The sequence below is a fragment of the Sinocyclocheilus rhinocerous genome, unplaced genomic scaffold (assembly GCF_001515625.1).
Source record: "Sinocyclocheilus rhinocerous isolate Xijiao unplaced genomic scaffold, SAMN03320098_v1.1 scaffold1152, whole genome shotgun sequence".
Classification (NCBI taxonomy): domain Eukaryota; kingdom Metazoa; phylum Chordata; class Actinopteri; order Cypriniformes; family Cyprinidae; genus Sinocyclocheilus; species Sinocyclocheilus rhinocerous.
In genome coordinates, this window is record NW_015625590.1 from 1,565,396 (window position 1) to 1,585,715 (window position 20,320).

Sequence of the window (20,320 nt, forward strand, 5' to 3'; positions counted from 1 at the left end):
GCAGAATATATATATATATATATATATATATAAATTAAGTAAAATTTAATGTCATTTAATTCTTTTGTCTGTTTACAGCCTGAAACAGGAATTGCAGAGATGACACAGCTAAGAGGGACAAGGATGAAAAAAGTAGAGAGGAAAAGTAGTAAAGGAGGAACTCCAACACAAGAGACAACAGGTAAATAAACCTATTAAACTTGATGCAATAAGTCAATTTTTTAATTAAAAGCTATTTGTCAACGTCATTGGCAGATATTGTTTTTTTGTTTTTTATCTGCGTTTTTCAAAGCTCACATCAGAGGTGCCAAAGGAATGATGTGTGACACTGGGCCACAGTCAGATAATCGAGAGAATTTGTGTACCTCTGCTGTGGGGTCAAGGGTCACAGAGACAGCACCTGCCAGACATCGCTGGAGTAACCCCACTGAAACAGCCTTAAACTGGGTACCAGCCTACAACACCCGTCTACCTCCCTGCAATGAATATCGAGTGCACATCTGTGACTGCACTACATCCAGAATCCAAGGTCAAGGAGATAAAATCAATGTTCAAAACACAAAGAAAGACTCCTTGCCCAAAGGAGTGTTGCGTTCCAGCACCAGTGTAGATTTCTGTGCCTCCAATGTAAGTCATTTTTGATATATACTATCATTCAAAATTCGGGGTCGTGAGTTTTTTTAAATGTTGTTGAAAGAAGTCTCTTAGGTTGCATTTATTTGATCAAAAATACAATAAAACAGTAATTCCTTGAAATATTATCACAATTTGAAAAAACAGCTTTCTGTTTTAATACATTTTAATATGTTATTTATTTCTGTGGTGGCAAAGTTGAATTTTCAGCAGCCATTACTCAGACTTCAGTGTCACGATTCTTCATAAATCATTCTAATATGCTGATTTGGTGCTCAAGAAACCCAATTATTTCACATTATTCTGCTTGTATAAATTAAATTTCTATATATAGTAAATACACAAACCATCCAAGCTTCTTAATTCATGTGATATAAATTCAAGCTGTTAACCTCCTATCAAGCACTGAATGCATGTTATTATATAAGACTCTTGAAAATCGTCCTGTCATGCCAACCAGTGATATTTTCACACACTTCAGAGTGATGACCTCTAGTGTTTTCGGAAGGTATATAGAGACAATGTAAATTGATAATCTTTTCCTGTTTCCTGGTTTCTTGATATGTATCATCTTTCTAGCACTGAGTATGTGTGAACAACTGCACTGTATCACTCTCTCAGATAATGTGGAGCTCTCGTAAAAGGTTAGGAAGGGCTGTTTGTTTTCAATAGCTTGTAGTGCTTGAAGAAATAAATTATAATGCTGTAATCCTGGATTTGGATTTTGCTATGGCCGACTGCACACAGCTGGATTAGGCTGCAACTGTCTGTAAGGTTTTCTTGAACACTATTGGTCAGTTCATGCCTCTTACAGCAATCCGTATTTTTAAGTAAGTCTTTCTTCAATGAAATCAGAAGTGTTTAATTTTTTGTGCCTCTCGCGATGCAAAATGTAATTGCAAAAATTATTATTATTTTCAAACAGGTTAAACTCATAGTTTTCTATATGTATATAAAGGTAAGATTTTAATTCTTTACATACTGTATAAAGAGCCAATGACCAACATGCTTTGCATATGCAAAATACATAAGACAGATGTGCAGATAAAACTCGTCATTGTGCAGTTTTGCAAAAAAATCCTAACTGTAAAGTTGTGAAAGTAGACAGGAAGTGTTTCAAAAGCATGGGTCCACTTCCTTGCGTGCAGTGGAGCTACTTCCCCTATACAGAGACCAGATTTTGCAATTTGGGCAAAAGACAAAAGGAACATTGATTAATAAGCTTTCACTTGAGTATATTTATAGTTTTTCCTATAATGTGAAATTATGAACATGATATTAATCATTAAAGTTATATGAAAAAACGGTGGAAGCACAGATTCTTGCATCTATTCCACAAGCTGAGGGCCTTCATGAAACCAATATGATGCAAGGAGGCTTCGATTATGTAAAAAGCACCTCTATGGAAATTCTGTGCCACAGAGTCCCACTTACTGAATTTGTGTTACTCGAAATGACTGTGAAGTGGTGAACCACAAAATGCAGACTCAAGCATTTAGTGTTTTTCCCCTGTAGAACTGATGCCTTGATAATAGACAGAGTGCGCATTGGCTCACATCCTGTGTGATTTAAGGAAGTTCTTGTAATCAATCGGTTGTTCTACTAAAGCGTTGCATTTTTACACTTGTGGAGCTGAGAGGTAAAACCGCTAGTTTCAGATTAGACTTTCATTTTAAGGAAAAACTGTACGCACACGTCAAGGCGATGCTTCAAAGGGCTGCTTCAAATGCATCAGACAAACCAAAAAGTCTTAAACCTAAGGTAGGTTTTATTAATGTATCTTAATATTTCAGGTAATAATTTGAAGATGTTATTCAAGCATTTCAGATATATTAGGTTAGAATGGATGTGTCATGCATTGCTGCCATATCCCAGTAGATCTTACGTTGGAAAATGAACCAAAAAAAATTGACATTTCTAAGAACAATGTAACAAAAAGAAAACAGCTTGACACCACACAGCATTACTGAATAAGTATGAACAGCTTCGTCAGGTCAAATTATGATACCACAGTTTGCTATTTGATTGAGATTACATGGATTTTAAATTTAGATAATTATTTCCATTTTCCTGTGGAAGAGCTGACAGGTTTTGAGCAGATTACGAATCATTCAGTGTTTTTATCAAATTGAACACACTAAAACGATGAGACGTCAAGTGCCGTTCAATGTACTGAAGTGCTTTATAACAAGGACAGTATAATGACACTTTTTGTTTTATGCAAAGTAATTTACATGTACATGTAGCATGTGCCTTGATGTTATATCAGTTATAAATGTGGTTGGTTTTATTTACCTGACACAGCGATCCACCAGTTTTGGAAGATTTGACACATTCAGAAATCAACACTCCCCTTCCAAACTTGAGGAAAATGGAGCACCTGAGGTAAGAAGAATTTGCATGAATAAGACACTTATTAATCTGAGAGTTTATGCCCCAATATGATACAATGTTTCCTCATAAAATATTTTTCACTGCAAACCAGCAGCCTATTTAACCTATAATTGTCTAACTGACCACTGGGTGGAGTTTTTATATAGCAGAAAACTGTGAGAAACCGGGAAGTCTGGGGAAAAAGATGAAAGCCATCTCGATGACTATGCGTAAAAGGATGGCCAAGAAACACGTCAAATCCTTCTCTGAGGACATGGTGAGTCACAATGCAAGTTCCTCATTTGATTACTGACACTGATTAGGCAACTCAGTTCTTTATTCCCCAAAATATCAGCAGTTCATCAGACAGTACAGGGAGACTGGGGCTTGGTTGGCACATTTAATGAAATATTAAATATGTATGTAAATATTAAGGGGGTTGTATTATTCCCTTTGTTGGTTGTTACTATCCTGACATGTTTTTTTAATTATATATATAAAACAAAAATTATATATATATATTCAGATCTGCTATTAATTAATTTTTATATTAATTATTGTATGATATCTTCAATGCGTAAAAGTCTATATCAATATATGCTGGTTTTCATCTCTGTTAACTAACATTTATATATTTTATAATTTAAAATAAAAAAATAAAAAAGTGCAAAGCTGCACAGAAGGTAAATGGTACATATAAAGGTACACATTAGTACCTAAAATGTGTATTCTTTTTTTTGTTTGTTTATTTTTTTAAAGAGTACTGCTCCAGTGACAGTTTTGTGCCTTTTTTCTGAGAGTGTACCTTATGACCCACAAAACCAACCAACCCCAGTTCGTATGAATATCCAGACTGATATTTTGATTGGTGCAGGGTGATGACACTGAGGGAGAAACAGAGAATGGGTCTCCAGCAGAGAAGAGCTCAGACCACACCAGCAACTCATTAGAAAGCCTCTACAGTGGACAGAGCTTGTCCAGTAAGTATCTACACACATGCGACTGAAGTGGAAAGTGTTTTGACATTGTAATTATACTCTTTTTGTTTATATTTATTGGCTCAGGTGGTGTTGCTAGCAGTTCAGATGTATCCAGTAACAGAGACAGCCTGAAACTGGAGGAGGAAGTGCCCTACACGGGGCAGTTCTGCGGGCGAGCCAAAGTACATACAGACTTTGTCCCTAGTCCATATGATACAGACTCCCTCAAACTGAAGGTGAAATACAAATTGTGATGTTTTTATTCAAGCTTGCATCCAGTTGAATTAATCATCACAATTTTAAAAGGGAAACATTAACTGCCAACAGTAAGTTAATGGTGTTGGTGATCTTTTTCAGGTGGGAGACATCATCAACATCATAAGTAAACCACCTATGGGCATATGGACAGGAATGCTTAATAATAAAGTGGGAAATTTCAAGTTTATTTATGTGGATGTTCTGCCTGAGAAAGAGAAGGAAGAAGAAGAGGAGACTCCAAAAATAAGACCTGTGAAAGTATGCAAGAAGCCACGACCAAATACACTCCTGGAGTTATTAGAAAGACTTCATTTAGAGGTATAACCAGACAGGACACACATGTGTATCCATGTACACACGTAGAAACATCACTTATCCTTCATGCCCCACCTGCTTAATGCTGCAAAATCCACCAGAAAACTATCCACAAGTTTTAATGTCACTATCTTCACCTCACACTGATTGGCTGCCAACAGTGTTTTCATTGTTAACCAAAATAAAACTATTAAAAACTATTTTCTGTAACTGAAAAAAAAGCTGAAATAAAATAAAATATAAATACTAGATGAAAAACATAGAAACATTTTTTTTTTAGAAATGTTACCTTGTAAACTTACTGAAATAAATAATTTTAAGTTAAAGTATTAAAATAATATAAATATAACAATATTAATAGTAATATATAATACAATATAAATAGGTTAATAAAATAATATAAATAATAATAGCTTTATAATTAATTTTTTATAAAAATGACAAACACTTAAAAACATACAACAAATAGAAAATGAATAGAAAAGTGACTGTAAATTCAAAAAATAATGCTATAATAGTATATAAATAGTAAATAAATAAATAAATAAACACTCAGTTCCCTAGAAAATGAATTAAAAACGCCCACTCACAACCACACTAGTGGACATATATGATTCAGTACAAGTGCAAGATAATTTCCCTAAAATTTCCATTAAAAATGTCCATAAATTTGACTTTGACCGGATAGCTTATAGCTGTATTGCTCATTTTAATGTTTGAAATCTCTTTTGTCACAGGAATATGCATCTTCATTACTCCTCAATGGCTACCAGACAGTAGATGATCTCAAACATCTGAAAGAGAGGCATTTGATTGAGCTGAATGTGACTGATCCAGAGCACAGACGCAAGTTGCTTGCTGCATCAGACTGCCTCTATGTCACAAGCAGTGAGTATCAATACAAGCAATTTGATTGGCGAAACTATATTTTGGTTTTCTCTGTGTCCATCTCAGGAAACCTTATGTCAGCAAGCCTCAGGAAGGACATAGATACTGCTATCTTTGCATCGTCTATTTTTGTGTTTGGATGAAATTCTGCCTTTTTGAAATACTAGAGTTAGACTGCGAGTCCAGTTTTACTGAAAGTCACAACCTTATTTGTTTTAATTTAATATATAACGCTTTGTGCAGTCAGGAACAGCCTTTTCCTGTAAATGCAGGTCAGGATTAATTGGCGTTTGGATGTGGGCTCACTGTGTGAGCAGGTGGCACATGGCTGGGCTGCTCTGGCTGATATGAGTGTGGGATAATAACCAGGAAGACATACTGTCATTTAATTAACATTAATTTCATTTGGGTTTTTGCGCAAATGCAACCCTGATTTGTTCGGCAGAGATGAAATTAACGAGCAGGAGTTTGTATGAGAGATTTAACCTTTCTTTGCTTTGGCTTACAGAAGACGAAGAGGGAGCGATGAAGGGCAATGAGGAGGAAGACGAAGATAATGACTGTCCCAGAGACTCGGGTTGTTTTATTCCTGCAGAGTGTCCTGACAGCTGAGCGTTATCTAATGTCTCTCTCCTGGTATAATTTAATGTTAAAGCTACAAACAGACACAGTTTAACTCTGTTAATATATTTTCTTTTGTCACAATGTGTGTTCGTCTTTCATTTGAATGTACTTGTGTTTTGTATACTGAAAGTCACAACCTTATTTGTTTTAATTTAATATATAACGCTCTGTGCAGTCAGGAACAGCCTTTTTCTGTAAATGCAGGTCAGGATTAATTGGCGTTTGGATGTGGGCTCACTGTGTGAGCAGGTGGCACATGGCTGGGCTGCTCTGGCTGATATGAGTGTGGGATAATAACCAGGAAGACATACTGTCATTTAATTAACATTAATTTCATTTGGGTTTTTGCACAAACGCAAACCTGATTTGTTCGGCAGAGATTAAATTAACGAGCAGGAATTTGTATGAGAGTTTTAACCTTTCTTTGCTTTACTTACAGAAGACGAAGAGGGAGAGATGAAGGGCGATGAAGACGAAGATAATGACTGTCCCAGAGACTCGGGTTGTTTTATCCCTGCAGAGTGTCCTGACAGCTGAGCGTTATCTAATGTCTCTCTCCTGGTATAATTTAATGTTAAAGCTACAAACAGACACAGTTTAACTCTGTTAATATATTTTCTTTTGTCACAATGTGTGTTCGTCTTTCATTTGAATGTACTTGTGTTTTGTATTTACACATTTTTTGTTCAGCTTTGTGTTAAAGTAACCTAATAACCTATTTCTGTTAATGTAGATGTTATGTGAAATTCCATGGCAACATACTTATGTGTGAGGAATTTTACAGCTTTGTTTATCAAAACAAAGCTTACAAATGTTTATCATAACTGAAATGTATATAATGTTATTAAAAATAAATTATTTATTCTGCAGTTTTCTTTTCTTCCTCATTTTGCTGTGTTTGAACACATTGCTACTGCTGCTAAAATTCATATTATTAACTTTCCATTTGTTTCTCAAAATAACTATTTGGTTTGGGTGGGCGTTTGGTGGGATGAGGTTCCAGATGACTAGTCACGTGCGATGAGTGATAAGGAGGTATCGTTTCAAAGCACTTTCCTGTTTCCATCCTACCTGAATTAATGCTTAATACGCAACTCCCCTCTCTGAATAATATGCTAATATATATTGGCAATGCCAATGACTAATATTTACTGATATAATCTTGATTCCACCTAAATATGTGTTTATTTTTGGGAAGAAAAAAAAAAAGTTATTTGAAACTAGGCACCTAAGTTTGTCAGTTGTAAAAAAAAATAATAATAAAAAAATAAAAAGTTTTCATACATATTTATGATAAATTTTACTAAGGTCTTGTGGCAGGAAATATATATGTTATATATATGTTTGTGACCACATTTATTTATTTGACTTCTCTGCTTGGGAAAAAAAACTCAGAACATATGCATATGATGAAAGAGTGGAAAAATATTTTTACTTGATTAATAATAATTAATACTACTACATAATTCATAAATGCAGGTTTGCAAAAAAATATTACAAATTTTGATATTGGATTTCAAATATATTATTATTATTATTATTATTATTTGTTTGTCTGTGCCATGCATACTGTCTTGCGCACTTATAATGCTGAATTTCTGTAAAGTCTTCGGTTCCCTCTCATAGGCTCACTTCCATGCTGCGATGACGTCATCGTTTAGGGAACACCTTCGGTGTGAGGAATGTCTGAAGCCCTATACCATCACGCCAATTCATTGGCCAAATAGCGCTTAGCACCGCCCCCAGTGTGCAAGTAGGTGAGCTATATCAGCGTGCTGCGCGCTATTTTCACCACATTTCATTTCCTTCAGGAAGCGAATCATCTGTCGCCCGTAGGAAAGCGTTCTTTTTGTCGTGTTCTTAGCTAATTCCTTCGAAAGAGCAGTTTACTCCTCTTCAGCGGACACAATGAGCTACAGGAGATGCATCGAGCTGTGTGACAGGTTTATCGCAGGAGGAGACACTCATGACAGGTGCGTGCAATGTTTGGGCCTACAACACGCCCAAGCGGCGCTTAGCGGCCTTTCTGATTGTCGACACTGTGATAGCCTACGGCTAAAAGCACTGCGCTCGAGGTTCGCGGCCTTCTCAAATAAAGTAGGCCTCGCGTCTAACCCCCGCTATCCCGTTTCTGCGGTTGCCGAGGCGCCGCACGAGACGGTCGCATGGGGTGACGCATGCGAGCCGAGGCGCTTAGAGGGTGAGTCAACAGAGTTCTCTCCTTTTCTCTCGCTCTCTCCAAGCCATGTGCAAGCGCTCGAGGAGCGCTACGGGGATCCCGTGGTCTTTGTCAATGATAATTTGCGGCCTACCCCGGAAGCTCGCGATGCGATGTCTTTCGGTTGTATGCCGTATGACGAAGACGTGCTGTCCACAGCGGCCTCCGATTCGGAGGATTTATTGGGCGAACTGTGCAGTTCTCTCCCTCCGAGTGGACAGGAGAAACGCACATTGGTTTGTGACCATCGATCTAAAGGATGCATACTTTCACATCCAGATCGTCAAGAGGCACAGGAAGTTCCTCAGGTTTGCTTTCGAGGGCAAAGCATACCAATACTGTGTTCTTCCGTTCGGACTAGCTTTGGCTCCTCGAACGTTTACAAAATGTATGGACGCAGCTCTGGCCCCGTTGCGGCTCCAGGTCGTCCGAATTTTGATCTACCTGGACGATTGGCTAATATTAGCTCAATCTCAGGATCAGGCACGGATACATCGAGATCTGGTACTCGATCATCTGAGGAGCCTAGGGTTACAGACGAACCTTCAAAAGAGTGTCCTGCTGCCGTATCAGCAAACGACCTTTTTGGGGGTGGACTTGGACTCTTGCACGATGCGGGCACGGCTGTCTCACGCACGTGTGCAGTCAATACAGACCTGTCTAGGTCAGTTCAAGACAGGGCGCCGAGTACACGTAGGCTTGTGTCTCAGGCTGTTGGGTCTGATGGCGGCAGCGTCCCCTGTAGTTCAGTTGGGCCTGCTCCACATGCGACCGTTTCAGTGGTGGACCAAGAGCCAGAACATTTCACATCACTGTCATCCGCTTCACAGAATTACGGTGACACGCAAGGGCTTTTGTACTCTAAGCCTGTGGATGAGACCCCAGTTCCTTCAGGAGGGAGTCCAGATGGGGACGTTGTATCGCCGCAAGACGGTCACTACGGACACGTCCCTTACGGGCTGGGGAGTGGTCCATCAAGGATGTCCAGTCAGTGGAGTTTGGACAGAGGTACATCGTGGCTGGCACATAAATCGTTTGGAGATGCTTGCGGTTCTCCTGGCTCTCAAACAGTTCTTACCCCATTTGAGGGGTTATCACGTGTTAGTCAGGACGGACAACATGGCAGTTGTGTCGTACCTCAATCGTCAAGGAGGATTACGTTCTCGCCCCCTGTGCAGGCTGGCGAGGCGTGTTCTTCTCTGGGCTCAGACAAAGTTCCTGTCGATCAGAGCAGTCCATATCCCAGGTCGCCTGAACTCAGGAGCGGATCTGCTCTCGAGACAGAGTCAGATGTAATGTCTTATTTAGACTTGTGTGACCCAGTCTTAACCTTGAATAAGTGGAACTACTCTTGTTAACTACATTTCCCAGATGCACTGTAAAGCGCAAGTGGACTTCTGCACAACTTCCTGTTATCTTTTTTAGTTTTGAAACATCTCGGTTACGTATGTAACCTTGGTTCCCTGAATAGGGGAACGAGATGCTGCGATGACGTCATCGCTTTAGGGCACACCTTCGGTGTGGAACGGCCCAGCATCGCAGCATCTCGTTCCCCTATTCAGGGAACCAAGGTTACATACGTAACCGAGATGTTCCTTCTCATAGGCTCACTTCGATGCTGCGATGACGTCATCGCTTTGGGAACGCTATACCATAACGCCTGACGTACCTTATAGAAATAGAACTGACGTATCTGGCATGAAAGTCCCAAATAACTGACTGTACATAAATAACTATATCAGACAGACATATAGTTATATTGTCCAGCTTGAGGCAAAACAGTCAGCCTCAAACATCAACTGATTTTATACGCCATATATAGACACAGCTGGCGTCCGTTCTTTATGCTACAGATGTTACAGCGGCTGTATCTCAAAACCTAGTTAGCTACGTTACCTTTCTGGACAAGCACGTTTGTGTATGGAGCCAGAATGATAATAATTCACGCAAAAGATGCGATGCACACATGCGTAACCCAATTCACATGCATGAGAAATAATTCACATGCACGAAAAAAATATATATATTCACAAAAACCAATTCACATGCACAAAATAAGAATATATATTCATAAAATACGTTTCACAAATGCAAAACACAATTCACAGATGTACAACTGTGTACAAAATTTTTGAATGTTAAAAATTCACGAGTTTATCATGGGCTGTGAATGTGAATGATTGGCTAAAGAATACGCGTGTCCCGCGTGGGAGGAGTTCGCTGCCAGAAAGGTCTCAAAATTCACACACAAATCCAAGGCGATTCACATTCACACAACCCATGATAAACTCGTGAATTTTTAAGATTCAAAAATTTTGTACATATTTGTACATCTGTGAATTGTGTTTTGCATTTGTGAAGCGTATTTTATGAATATATATTCTTATTTTGTGCATGTGAATTGGTTTTTGTGAATATATATATATATATTGTGCATGTTAATTATTTCTCATGCATGTGAATTGGGTTACGCATGTGTGCATCGCGTCTTTTGCGTGAATTATTATTGAGATCATTCTGGCTCCATATTTGTGCATCAATGCACCAGGAATATGGTCTAAATTTGCCTTGTCTTATTTTTCTACATACCACGTTTTTGGACAATATACCATTGTATACTTTGAAATACATGAACAACATATACATATGGTTACCGTTAAGTTCAATGTGTTATATAACGACAGAAACATTTCCTGATTACACCATTTTTTTCTAAGTCAAATATTTTTGTGTGTCCATACAGGTTCTGTCATCCTGGCTTTGTTCCTGGCAGGATATCTGGGACAGCAGTACCTGCCCCCTCCAAAGCCCAGGGTCATTGGGTTGGATCTTGGGACCACTTTCTGCTCTGTGGGAGTGTTTCAGCCTGGCACAGGTGAAATTGAGGTTATTGGAGATGACAAAGGTCACAAAAGCATTCCGAGTGTGGTGTCATTCACCCCCAACGGTGTGTTTTCTGGACATGAGGGTCAGGAACTGTCTGACATAAATCCTCAAAACACAATCTATGATGCCAAGAGATTTATAGGGAAGATTTTCGACCAAGAGACTTTAGATAATGAGAGCGCACGATACCCGTTTAAGGTACACATTTCATATTTTACTCTTTAAATGCTCTTGCACTGCTTGCTGTGTCTCTAACATTTTCTTTAATGTTTTAGGCGATATTCAACAACGGGAGTGCAGAATTTTGAGTCTCTACAAACAGCACCTTCACAGTTACTCCTGAATTCATCGGATCCCGTCTCCTCCTGAAAATGAAAAAGATGGCAGAAAAGCAACTGGGAATACCTATTGACAAAGCTGTCATATCAGTGCCAGCAGAGTTTGATGAGAGGCAAAGAAACTACACCATAAGAGCTGCTAACCTAGCTGGTGAGTTTACTAAGGTGTACATTAATCGCAAAAGCCAGTCATTTAATTAGGAATCCACAATTAGGAAATTTGTCACGAATTCACTGCATTGACCAACAGAAGCTGCTTGGTTTGGAAGTAACTTCTGTGTGAGCTTTCCGTCATACATCTCTATTCTTTTGACAATGGACTTTTTTTATTGTACACAAAATATTATTAAAATTTTGCTAATGTGGCCACAGCTTTAGTCAGTCACAACTTGGTTATGTCTTGCTATTGGAATCTATGGAAGGCACTCAAACAAAAAAATAAAAAAGGTAAATTGCGAGATGTAAACTCAGAATTCTGAGGAAAAACATCAGAGTTGCGAGATATAAACTCAGAATTGCGAGAAATAAGTCAGAATTCTGAGTTTATATCTCGCTATTCTGACCTTTTTTATTTTTGATTGCGTGGTGGAAATGGGCTTCCATAGAAATCAATACAATTAGCCTTGTAAAAGCTGATAACGTTCTGGTTAAAATCTATAATAGTTAACTGATCGATCACTGTGCATGTCTTCTTCATCAGGCCTGGACATCCTGCGGGTGATCAACGAGCCCACGGCGGCGGCAATGGCTTATGGACTGCATAAGGCAGAAGTGTTTAATGTGCTAGTGGTGGATCTGGGAGGAGGAACACTAGATGTGTCACTTCTCAATAAGCAGGGTGACATGTTCCTCACCAGAGCAATGGCAGGTGAGCGGAGTGATATGGCATTATAAATGTGTCAACTAGCAGAGATTTTACTATGGTAGGTATATTTGTGTGGCTATTAATGGGCAGGGCTGCTTTATGTTATTTACATATTTGAGACACATCCTGATCTTTATTTTCCCCATTACTGCAAGTTTGTTTATTAAAGCAAATAGGAAGAAGAAATAATGGGTGTAACATGAAACAATGTAGAAATGTATATGTTTGCCAAGCAGTTTATTTTAAATTACACATTAAAATAGAAACGTTTTTTATAATAATAAATTATTTTGAGTCTTTTGTTTTAATTCCAGGGTTGCAATCTTAATGATTTTTGCACTGATACCACATTCCTTATGAATACTCATACATGCAAACTTATTGTCTTTCTGATATAGGCCATTCACTTGATTTGTGCAGAGAGTCTTTTCCTGTCTTAAGAAAGGTTTCGATGGCATTTTCTTTTCCTCATACTTCCGTATAATGCCGAATACGTTGGTGTTTATAAGTGCTATTTCTGCTTTGCCACAAGCGCCACCTCCTGGCAGACACTGAATTAGCGTTTTCGTTCAGCTCGACTGCCTTTTTGTTCAAACTAATAATACATAAAATACATAATCCTTTACCATTTTGACTCATCCGTTTTTCTGTAAAATGGTTTAAATGCTTAAATGTGAGGTTTATACTTTTATAAAGTGTTTTGCTTTTAATCACAATAATGAATTCCCTTGCCGGTCCTCCTGTCCAACAAAAAAAGAGAAGGGACTCTGCTTTTTGTCTTCGTCGGTCTTTCTGTCTTGTGGCTTCAGATATTTTCTGCTTCTTCAGCGGTACAAGTACCAATTCTCCCATAGTCTTTGCTGGTAAAGCACGTGTTCAGTTGTCTAATTTTGGCGCGTCGGATCCCCAAGCAACACTACGCTTTGGGTGAAACAGCACGGGTCACGTCATTTCTTCATGGTGAAAGACACTGAAAGGAAGCAACCCACACCATACATAATTTTTAAAAAAAATTTCACCTGGGTGTAAATTATTCAAATGACTCTCCACACTACTGCATGCACCTTAAAAATATAAAACAATTTATATATTAATTTATAATATATTAAAAATATATTATATACATTTTCCATTAAATGTAATACCGATTTAAATTGTCATAATACATTATATTAAAATATAAATGTCATGGTAACCTTCTGTAGTTTTTCTAGTTCAGTTCTAGTTTTTTTTTTATGGAATTTTTTTTTTTTTTACAAATCCTTATCCAGTCATCACAAATGATTAGAAAATTCATAGAAAATCATTTAAATTCATTGTTTAGAAAAAGTAGGGACCCTGGTTATGACCTTTTGTATTTTAATACACATGCCATGTTTTTCCCCAGGCTCTGTGGTTTGACCTCAATGGGTATTTAGGTTACAAGGTTTGGGGTAGTGCAATCTCACCGAAACCTCATGACATTTAGCTAACACATATGGAAATGGTGTCACATCAGGTGCACAACCCTCATCCTGTTTCAGCACGAGATTAACACATGGTCTTCTTCATCTCCACAGGTAATAATAAGCTAGGAGGGCAGGACTTCACCCAGCGTTTGCTGCAGTACACCATCGAGCGAGTGCGGCAGCAGTACGGCGTGCCTCCTACTCTTAAAGAAGACATCCACCTTCTCCGACAGGCCGTGGAGGCCGCCAAGCTCAACCTCACCCAGGAGCCTCACGTTCATCTCCGAGTTCCTCTTCACCTGCAGACAACGGGAGCGAATGGAGCACAGGAGGAAAAAGTCCTGTTTCAGGAGAAGCTGACACGGGAACTCTTTGAGGAGCTGAATGCAGATCTCTTCCAGAAGATTCTGGCACCCATTGAGACAGTCCTCATAGAGGGCCATCTAGAGAAAGAGGAAGTGGATGAAATTGTCCTGGTCGGAGGGTCTACAAGAATCCCTCGCATTAGACAACTCATTAGTCAGTACTTTGGGAAGGAAGCGAACACCTCCGTGGACCCTGACCTGGCCGTGGTGACCGGGGTGGCCATTCAGGCAGGCATCATGGGAGGCTCTTGGCCTCTCCAGGTCAGCGCAATTGAGATTCCCAACAGACATCTTCACAAAACCAACTTCAGCTGATTGGTTGAGAGAGACTGCTACTTGGGCATTTGTCACGTGACTGCTATGTGCCAACAAACCAAAAACCGGTTAAACGATGTGTGTTTTATGTTTTTGCTTCTTTATATGCATTAGCTTTGCAGCGAATTCCTGATTTTGGGCCAAACACAATGGTTACTTGAGCATTTGTACTAATGTCTGGACTTGTTGGCCCAAATTACAATTTGTACATTTATCTTCAGAATAGATGCAGAGTATTTATTTAGTTCTCCATTATAAAAATAGCATTGAGAGAATGTTTTTCTCCTGTTATCTTGAGCAAGTGTCTGCTTGGGACCTTATTGGTTAGTTTATTGCCATCTTTGTGCCTAACTGGTACCAACTGTGCAATAAGTCTGACAACTGGTTTTGGCAGGTTTAATGATGTTGTATTCAGGGAAGCAGCTGTTTGTATATAACTGAATATTTATTTATTTATTTTGCCAAGTCTAGTTGTGATTTCAGCTAGCTGTTTCGGTCTACTGGAGTTTTGCTTGTGCCTTTTTAAGCATTGCCACAGTTAAATGTGTACCGTAGACTAAGCATAGTCTGATTTTTACTTTATTTTTAAAGACTTACTGTCTTTTTTGTGAGTTTTTTTCCTTCTAATAGAGTTAAGTATTAGTAAATGGTAATACCACCTGCCAACTGTTAAAATATAGATCATTTAAAATGGACAGTACCAGCATGACCAGTGTGGTATTAAGTTCATGAAATCTTTTATAAAAATGTGAATTAAAATATATAAACGTTTATTTATATATATATATATATATATATATATATATATTTTGTGTTTAATTTCACATTTATCCGCATATAAAAAAAGTTAAGTATAATTAACCACACAGACCAAAAAAAAAGATGTTAAAGTTTTGTGTTGGCCTGTTTTGTTTACATAATGCTAAAAGCTCAATATTAGAGGTGAAAATACATTATGCAAAGTGTGAACATAGTTTAATGCACTTTACATACATAAGAGGAGTTCAGAACATTGCACAAAGTCAATAGGGAAAACAGTTCGATCAGTGTGAATGCATATTCAAAACTTTCCTGCAACTGTTAAAAATATTGAATTCTTATAATTCTATTTTTGTACAGTCCTGTACCATTTCCTTTGTTGCATTATGCACAGAACCTGGTGTGTGCGTGTCATTACAATCCTTTAACTTTTGCTACTGTGCAAAGAAAAACAAACCTTGTTCAAACTGCAGAGTTTTTTTTATTGATCAACCTCTTAAACACATCAATACAAAATAAAAACATCAAACAGCACAATCGTTCAGCCTCGTCCTCTGTGTAACAGCACAAGTCACTGTGTACAATGTCACATCTCACATTTACAATATTAAGTAAAAGGTCAGGACATCTCCGCAATGGGAAGCCCTGAACAAAATATTTAATACATGAAAAGCTACTCAAACAAAAGGGGTGAGACTAAAATGACAATGTAACAGCTTAAAAAATGGAATAAAAATCACTGAACAATATTCAAACACACTTTTTATTATAGGACAGCATCCAAGTAATATTGCACAGCATCAAAACTCCAAGCCATCTTCCTTTATAAACAGTGTTCAACTACACAATCCAATCTAAATTTTAAACAGACCCTCTTTCATGGATCTTTAAATTTTGGTTTCTATTATCCCACCATTTCAGCCTAATTAGCCTAAATTTTCCATGTAATCTGGCATCATACCGACCAAGACAATAAGGCTGGGTGATTTCCTCCCAAAATGACAACTGAACCACATGCTAAATAGGTGGTATATTAAATACAGTAAATATAATGAAGGCTAAAGGCAGGCACTCTGTAAACACCTGTTTATTCTTAAAAATATTCTTCACAACCATTTGAACAGAAGGCATCATTAGACTGAATATCACACCAAATCAAGATCTAGAAATAAAAAAACAACAAAAAAAACTGGCATATTAGGTTATACTCCACATTGGCTGGCTATGGAAGATTATAAAAAATAAAATCCCCAAAAACCGACAGATGAAATCCACTGTATTATCACAGGCATGCTTTCAATAGGAAGCAAGTAACGAGCATTCCAGGATCCTCAAGCGTTACGTAGGGGAAGAGGCCACAGATTTGCTAATAGTCAACAGAAGAACTGCACTTCCTACTTCTCTTTACTGTCCAGAATTTAAAACAAGCAACTTAATAGCGGAAGAAAAAACTAAATTTTCTGTACACGGGTCCATCATAAACAGTAGGCAAGGGGTGAGTCAGTAGCTGAGAGGAGACACCACAAGCTTGATCAGAATGTGATGTGATTTTTCGTTCCATGAGTCAATGAGCAATGCCTTAATTGGTGTAGTAGTTAAATCCATTTTCCGTATAGGGTTCATCGCTGGAGACTCCGTTGCTCACCTCTGTGGAATAAGACGAAAAGAGGCAATGCAAATTACGCTTAACACCCACAACGTTTACAAGACCTCCACTATGACAACCGCAAACCAAGGATCTTCAATCATACTTGAGATACACCGGCTCTGTTCCAAACCCTAGTGAGCTGCCTACCTCGACAGCATTTTATTAGGCATCATAGGTGTGATTCTGATGTGAATTAGTTATCACCACCCTCATACTCACCATACGCAGGGCACAGTTACCCTGGTCATTGATGCTACAGCCCTGCATGAGCTACCATTCAAGCTGTGGGATGTCAGCAGAGTATGGATTGATGGATGAATGGATGCAGGAAGAGACGGGATGGTGGCAGACAGTGAGAGACAGGAGGGAGAGGGAGAGATGGAATGGGATGAAGGGATGCAGTGACACAGACTCAAACCCAGGAGGTGGACAGTTACTGTGGCTGACCTTAGAGACAGGGCAAAAACACACACAGAGGCATGCAAACACTGTTGGGACACATGCACACACAATTTTAATCCAAAAACACATTGCATGCAACCCTTGTAGAGTCAACTGGACATTAATCATGAAATAACCCCTGACAGAGGGATCTTGTGTCGCTCTGAAGAAGCATTATTATTTTGTGATAATGAATGTTGGCTGTACATTATTCCACTTATTACACAGCTACTTATCAAATAAACACATCACCTGTTGTTCACCAGTGGACCCTCTGCAGTGAATGGGTGCCATCAGAATGAGAGTTAATAAAAACACAATAATCCACACAACTTCAGTCCATCAATTAACGTCTTGTGAAGTGAAAAGCTGCCTGTCTATAAAACAAAAATCAAACAAGTCCTCCATCCATAATATTGCTTCTTTCATTTCACAATTGATGGACTAGAGTCGTGTTTCTGACGGCACCCATTCACTGCAGAGGAAGAGACGAGATCATTGGTGGGCAAGTGATGTAATGCTACATTAGAATCTGTTCTGATGAAGAAACAAACTCATCTACAACGTCATTGGCCTGAGGCTGAGTACATTTCCAGCACATTTTCATTTCTGGGTAAACTATTCCTTTAAAATGAATACTGAAGTCCTTCAGTTTTGAGTCACTAATGGCACTAATGAGCTTTTCTACCTTCTTGGTATGAAAAGGGAGACATTGTGGAGTAATATATGAGACATGAAAATTATTTTGCCATGGACAAGCGTGAAATATGTAGTTTAGTGATTATTATACAAATATTTGATTGACCAATCAGAATCAAGTATTTCATAGCGCAGCGTAATAAGCTTACATATAGCACTTCAACATGCAATATAAGAAACGCCAAAAGGATGTGGTTTGGTGGCTCTTACCAGAGAAGATGAGCTTCTCCTTCATGATGTTGACATCTCTGCTGGCTCTCCTGACGGCTGCACTCAGCATGATCTGCTCTGGGTTGTAGCTACGCATCCCGCTCATTCTCCACCTGTGATCACGTGCAGGTGCACACACAAACACAGACCGACCTTAGTGACCATATTCAAACAGAGTTTACATTGATGCTGCTGATTCTCCTGATAAAATATATGCATTTTTAACTCATGAAGCTCACAGGAATTCATTCATGTCATTGGTAAATATATACAGTGTATTTACACTACCTTTCAAAAGTTTGGGTTCAATTACTTTTTTTTATTAATGCTATAAATTGATCAAAAGTGATGGTAAAGACAACTATTATATTACAAAAGATTTATATTTCAAAATGAATCTGTTCTTTTGAACCTTCTATTTATCAAATAATCCTGAAAAAAATGTATTACAGTTTCAACAAAAAATATGTAGGTACTTTTTTCAACACTGATCATAATAAATGTTTCTTGAGCAGCAAATCAGCATATTAGAATGATTTCTGAAGAAACATGTGACACTGAAGACTGGAGTAATTGCTGCTGAAAATTCAACTTGGCCATCACAGGAATGAATTATGTTTTAATATTAAATATATTTATATTCAAATAGAAAAACAGTTTTAAACTGTAACAATATTTCACAATATTATTATTTTTACTGTATTTTTGATCAAATAAAGGGACATCTTTCAAAAAGAAAAATGACCAACCCCAAACTTTTGAAAGGTATTGTATGAATAATATTCTAAACTCTTAAGATTTTAGATTTATGTATGAACTAAAAACAAAGCTGTTAATCTAAAGTTATAGTGACCATCTGTTCAAATTACCCTAAATTACAATGTATGTGCTTTATTATTTATTTAATTAATTAATTTATCTTTTAATCCGACACCATCTGTCAAAACTGACATTTTGGGGTGTTTTTTGGTTCAAAACAAAAGCATTTGAATTAAACTGGATAGCTGGTAGGAATATAGATAACGTTAACCTTAAAAGCAAGTGTAAATTATTTTCGTGGAAAAAAAGCACTCTTCTGCAACAGTAGAAAATTATTCTCTGACTGAAACAAAAACCAGCTAAATAATCTGTAACTGTCAGTCATGTGATTGTCACCCCCTAGTGGATAAATACGGAATGATTTAGCAAAACCCTCAAGTATACTTCCTTAATCCAAGTCATTCCACATAATGTACCTCAATTAAATATTAATTATATGTTAAATGATAAGCAGTGATATTAAAGTGTAATCATGTGGGCTGTGGTTTAGTGAGAAGAATTAGTAATAGCATTGACAAAATACGGGTAGAATGAAAGATACAGGCAGACAGATTGAAACAGGTTTATACAGAGAAAGAAGGGCAAGAAAGGGGAGTTATAGACTGGCAGCATGGGCCAACAGCGCTGACCCAATTACCTGATCATGTGATAGCTGAGAGATGCCAGAATGCAGCAGAGAAGAGGAGCATGCACATCAGGCAGAGAGCAAGAAGAAGAGGAGGAGAGGTGGAAGAAAGGGTACAAGAGCAAAAGAAAGGGAGAGAATTAAGAGGTCAGTTCAGAAAAGCAGATGCAACTGTCACTATGGCAAGCGCAGCATACGTAGAGGATCTAGAGCCCCACATAACATTGAGTTTTCAATTCACATATTTACCAGTCATGTTGATTTCCAACATTAAAGGGGTCACATGATGCGATTTCAATTTGTCCTTTCACTTTGGAGTGTTACAAGCTCTTGGTGCATAAAGAAGATCTGTAAAGTTGCAAAGACTAAAGTCTCAAATCCAAAGAGATATTCTTTATAAAAGTTAAGCGTTAACCACGCCTACCTAAAACTGCTTCTTTCTAACACGCCCCCACATATCTACATCACTATGTGGGAAGATTTGCATAACACCGCCCAAATGTTCACACAAAGAAAGAAGGAGTAACTTTTATTCTCGCTGTAATATTGTTGCCGCCGCAGTGAAAAAGTGAAAAGTGACGTGACATGTGGCCAAGTATGGTGACCCATACTC

General features: G+C 38.1%; 2 protein-coding genes and 1 pseudogene across 4 annotated transcripts in view; 2 read left to right on the forward strand and 1 right to left on the reverse strand.

Moving 5' to 3' along the window:
• LOC107756545 (uncharacterized) overlaps nt 1-7,084 on the forward strand; it is a 15,018-nt gene extending 7,934 nt beyond the window's left edge. Inside the window, 9 exon segments of the mRNA XM_016573709.1 lie at nt 79-181; nt 293-627; nt 2,938-3,018; nt 3,122-3,283; nt 3,881-3,986; nt 4,065-4,222; nt 4,344-4,562; nt 5,297-5,447; nt 6,511-7,084. Of these exon segments, the coding sequence (XP_016429195.1) occupies nt 79-181; nt 293-627; nt 2,938-3,018; nt 3,122-3,283; nt 3,881-3,986; nt 4,065-4,222; nt 4,344-4,562; nt 5,297-5,447; nt 6,511-6,608 (1,413 nt within the window). The 3' untranslated portion in view covers nt 6,609-7,084.
• An 895-nt stretch (nt 7,085-7,979) lies between these two features.
• LOC107757299 (heat shock 70 kDa protein 13-like) lies at nt 7,980-15,238 on the forward strand (annotated as a pseudogene).
• A 504-nt stretch (nt 15,239-15,742) lies between these two features.
• LOC107756554 (glycerophosphodiester phosphodiesterase domain-containing protein 5-like) overlaps nt 15,743-20,320 on the reverse strand; it is a 55,261-nt gene continuing 50,683 nt past the window's right edge. The window contains exons 15-18 of one of the 3 annotated variants that reach the window (XR_001641830.1): nt 19,720-19,734; nt 18,264-18,376; nt 17,133-17,360; nt 16,831-16,912 (exon numbers count right to left, since the gene is read on the reverse strand). Coding sequence is in view for 2 of the 3 variants with exons in the window: in XM_016573721.1 (XP_016429207.1) it covers nt 16,845-16,912; nt 18,264-18,376; nt 19,720-19,734 (196 nt within the window). In the remaining variant the exon portion in view is untranslated. Of the gene's footprint in view, nt 16,913-17,132; nt 17,361-18,263; nt 18,377-19,719; nt 19,735-20,320 lie in introns of all 3 variants that reach the window. The other 2 variants (XM_016573721.1, XM_016573729.1) reach the window with 2 other exon arrangements.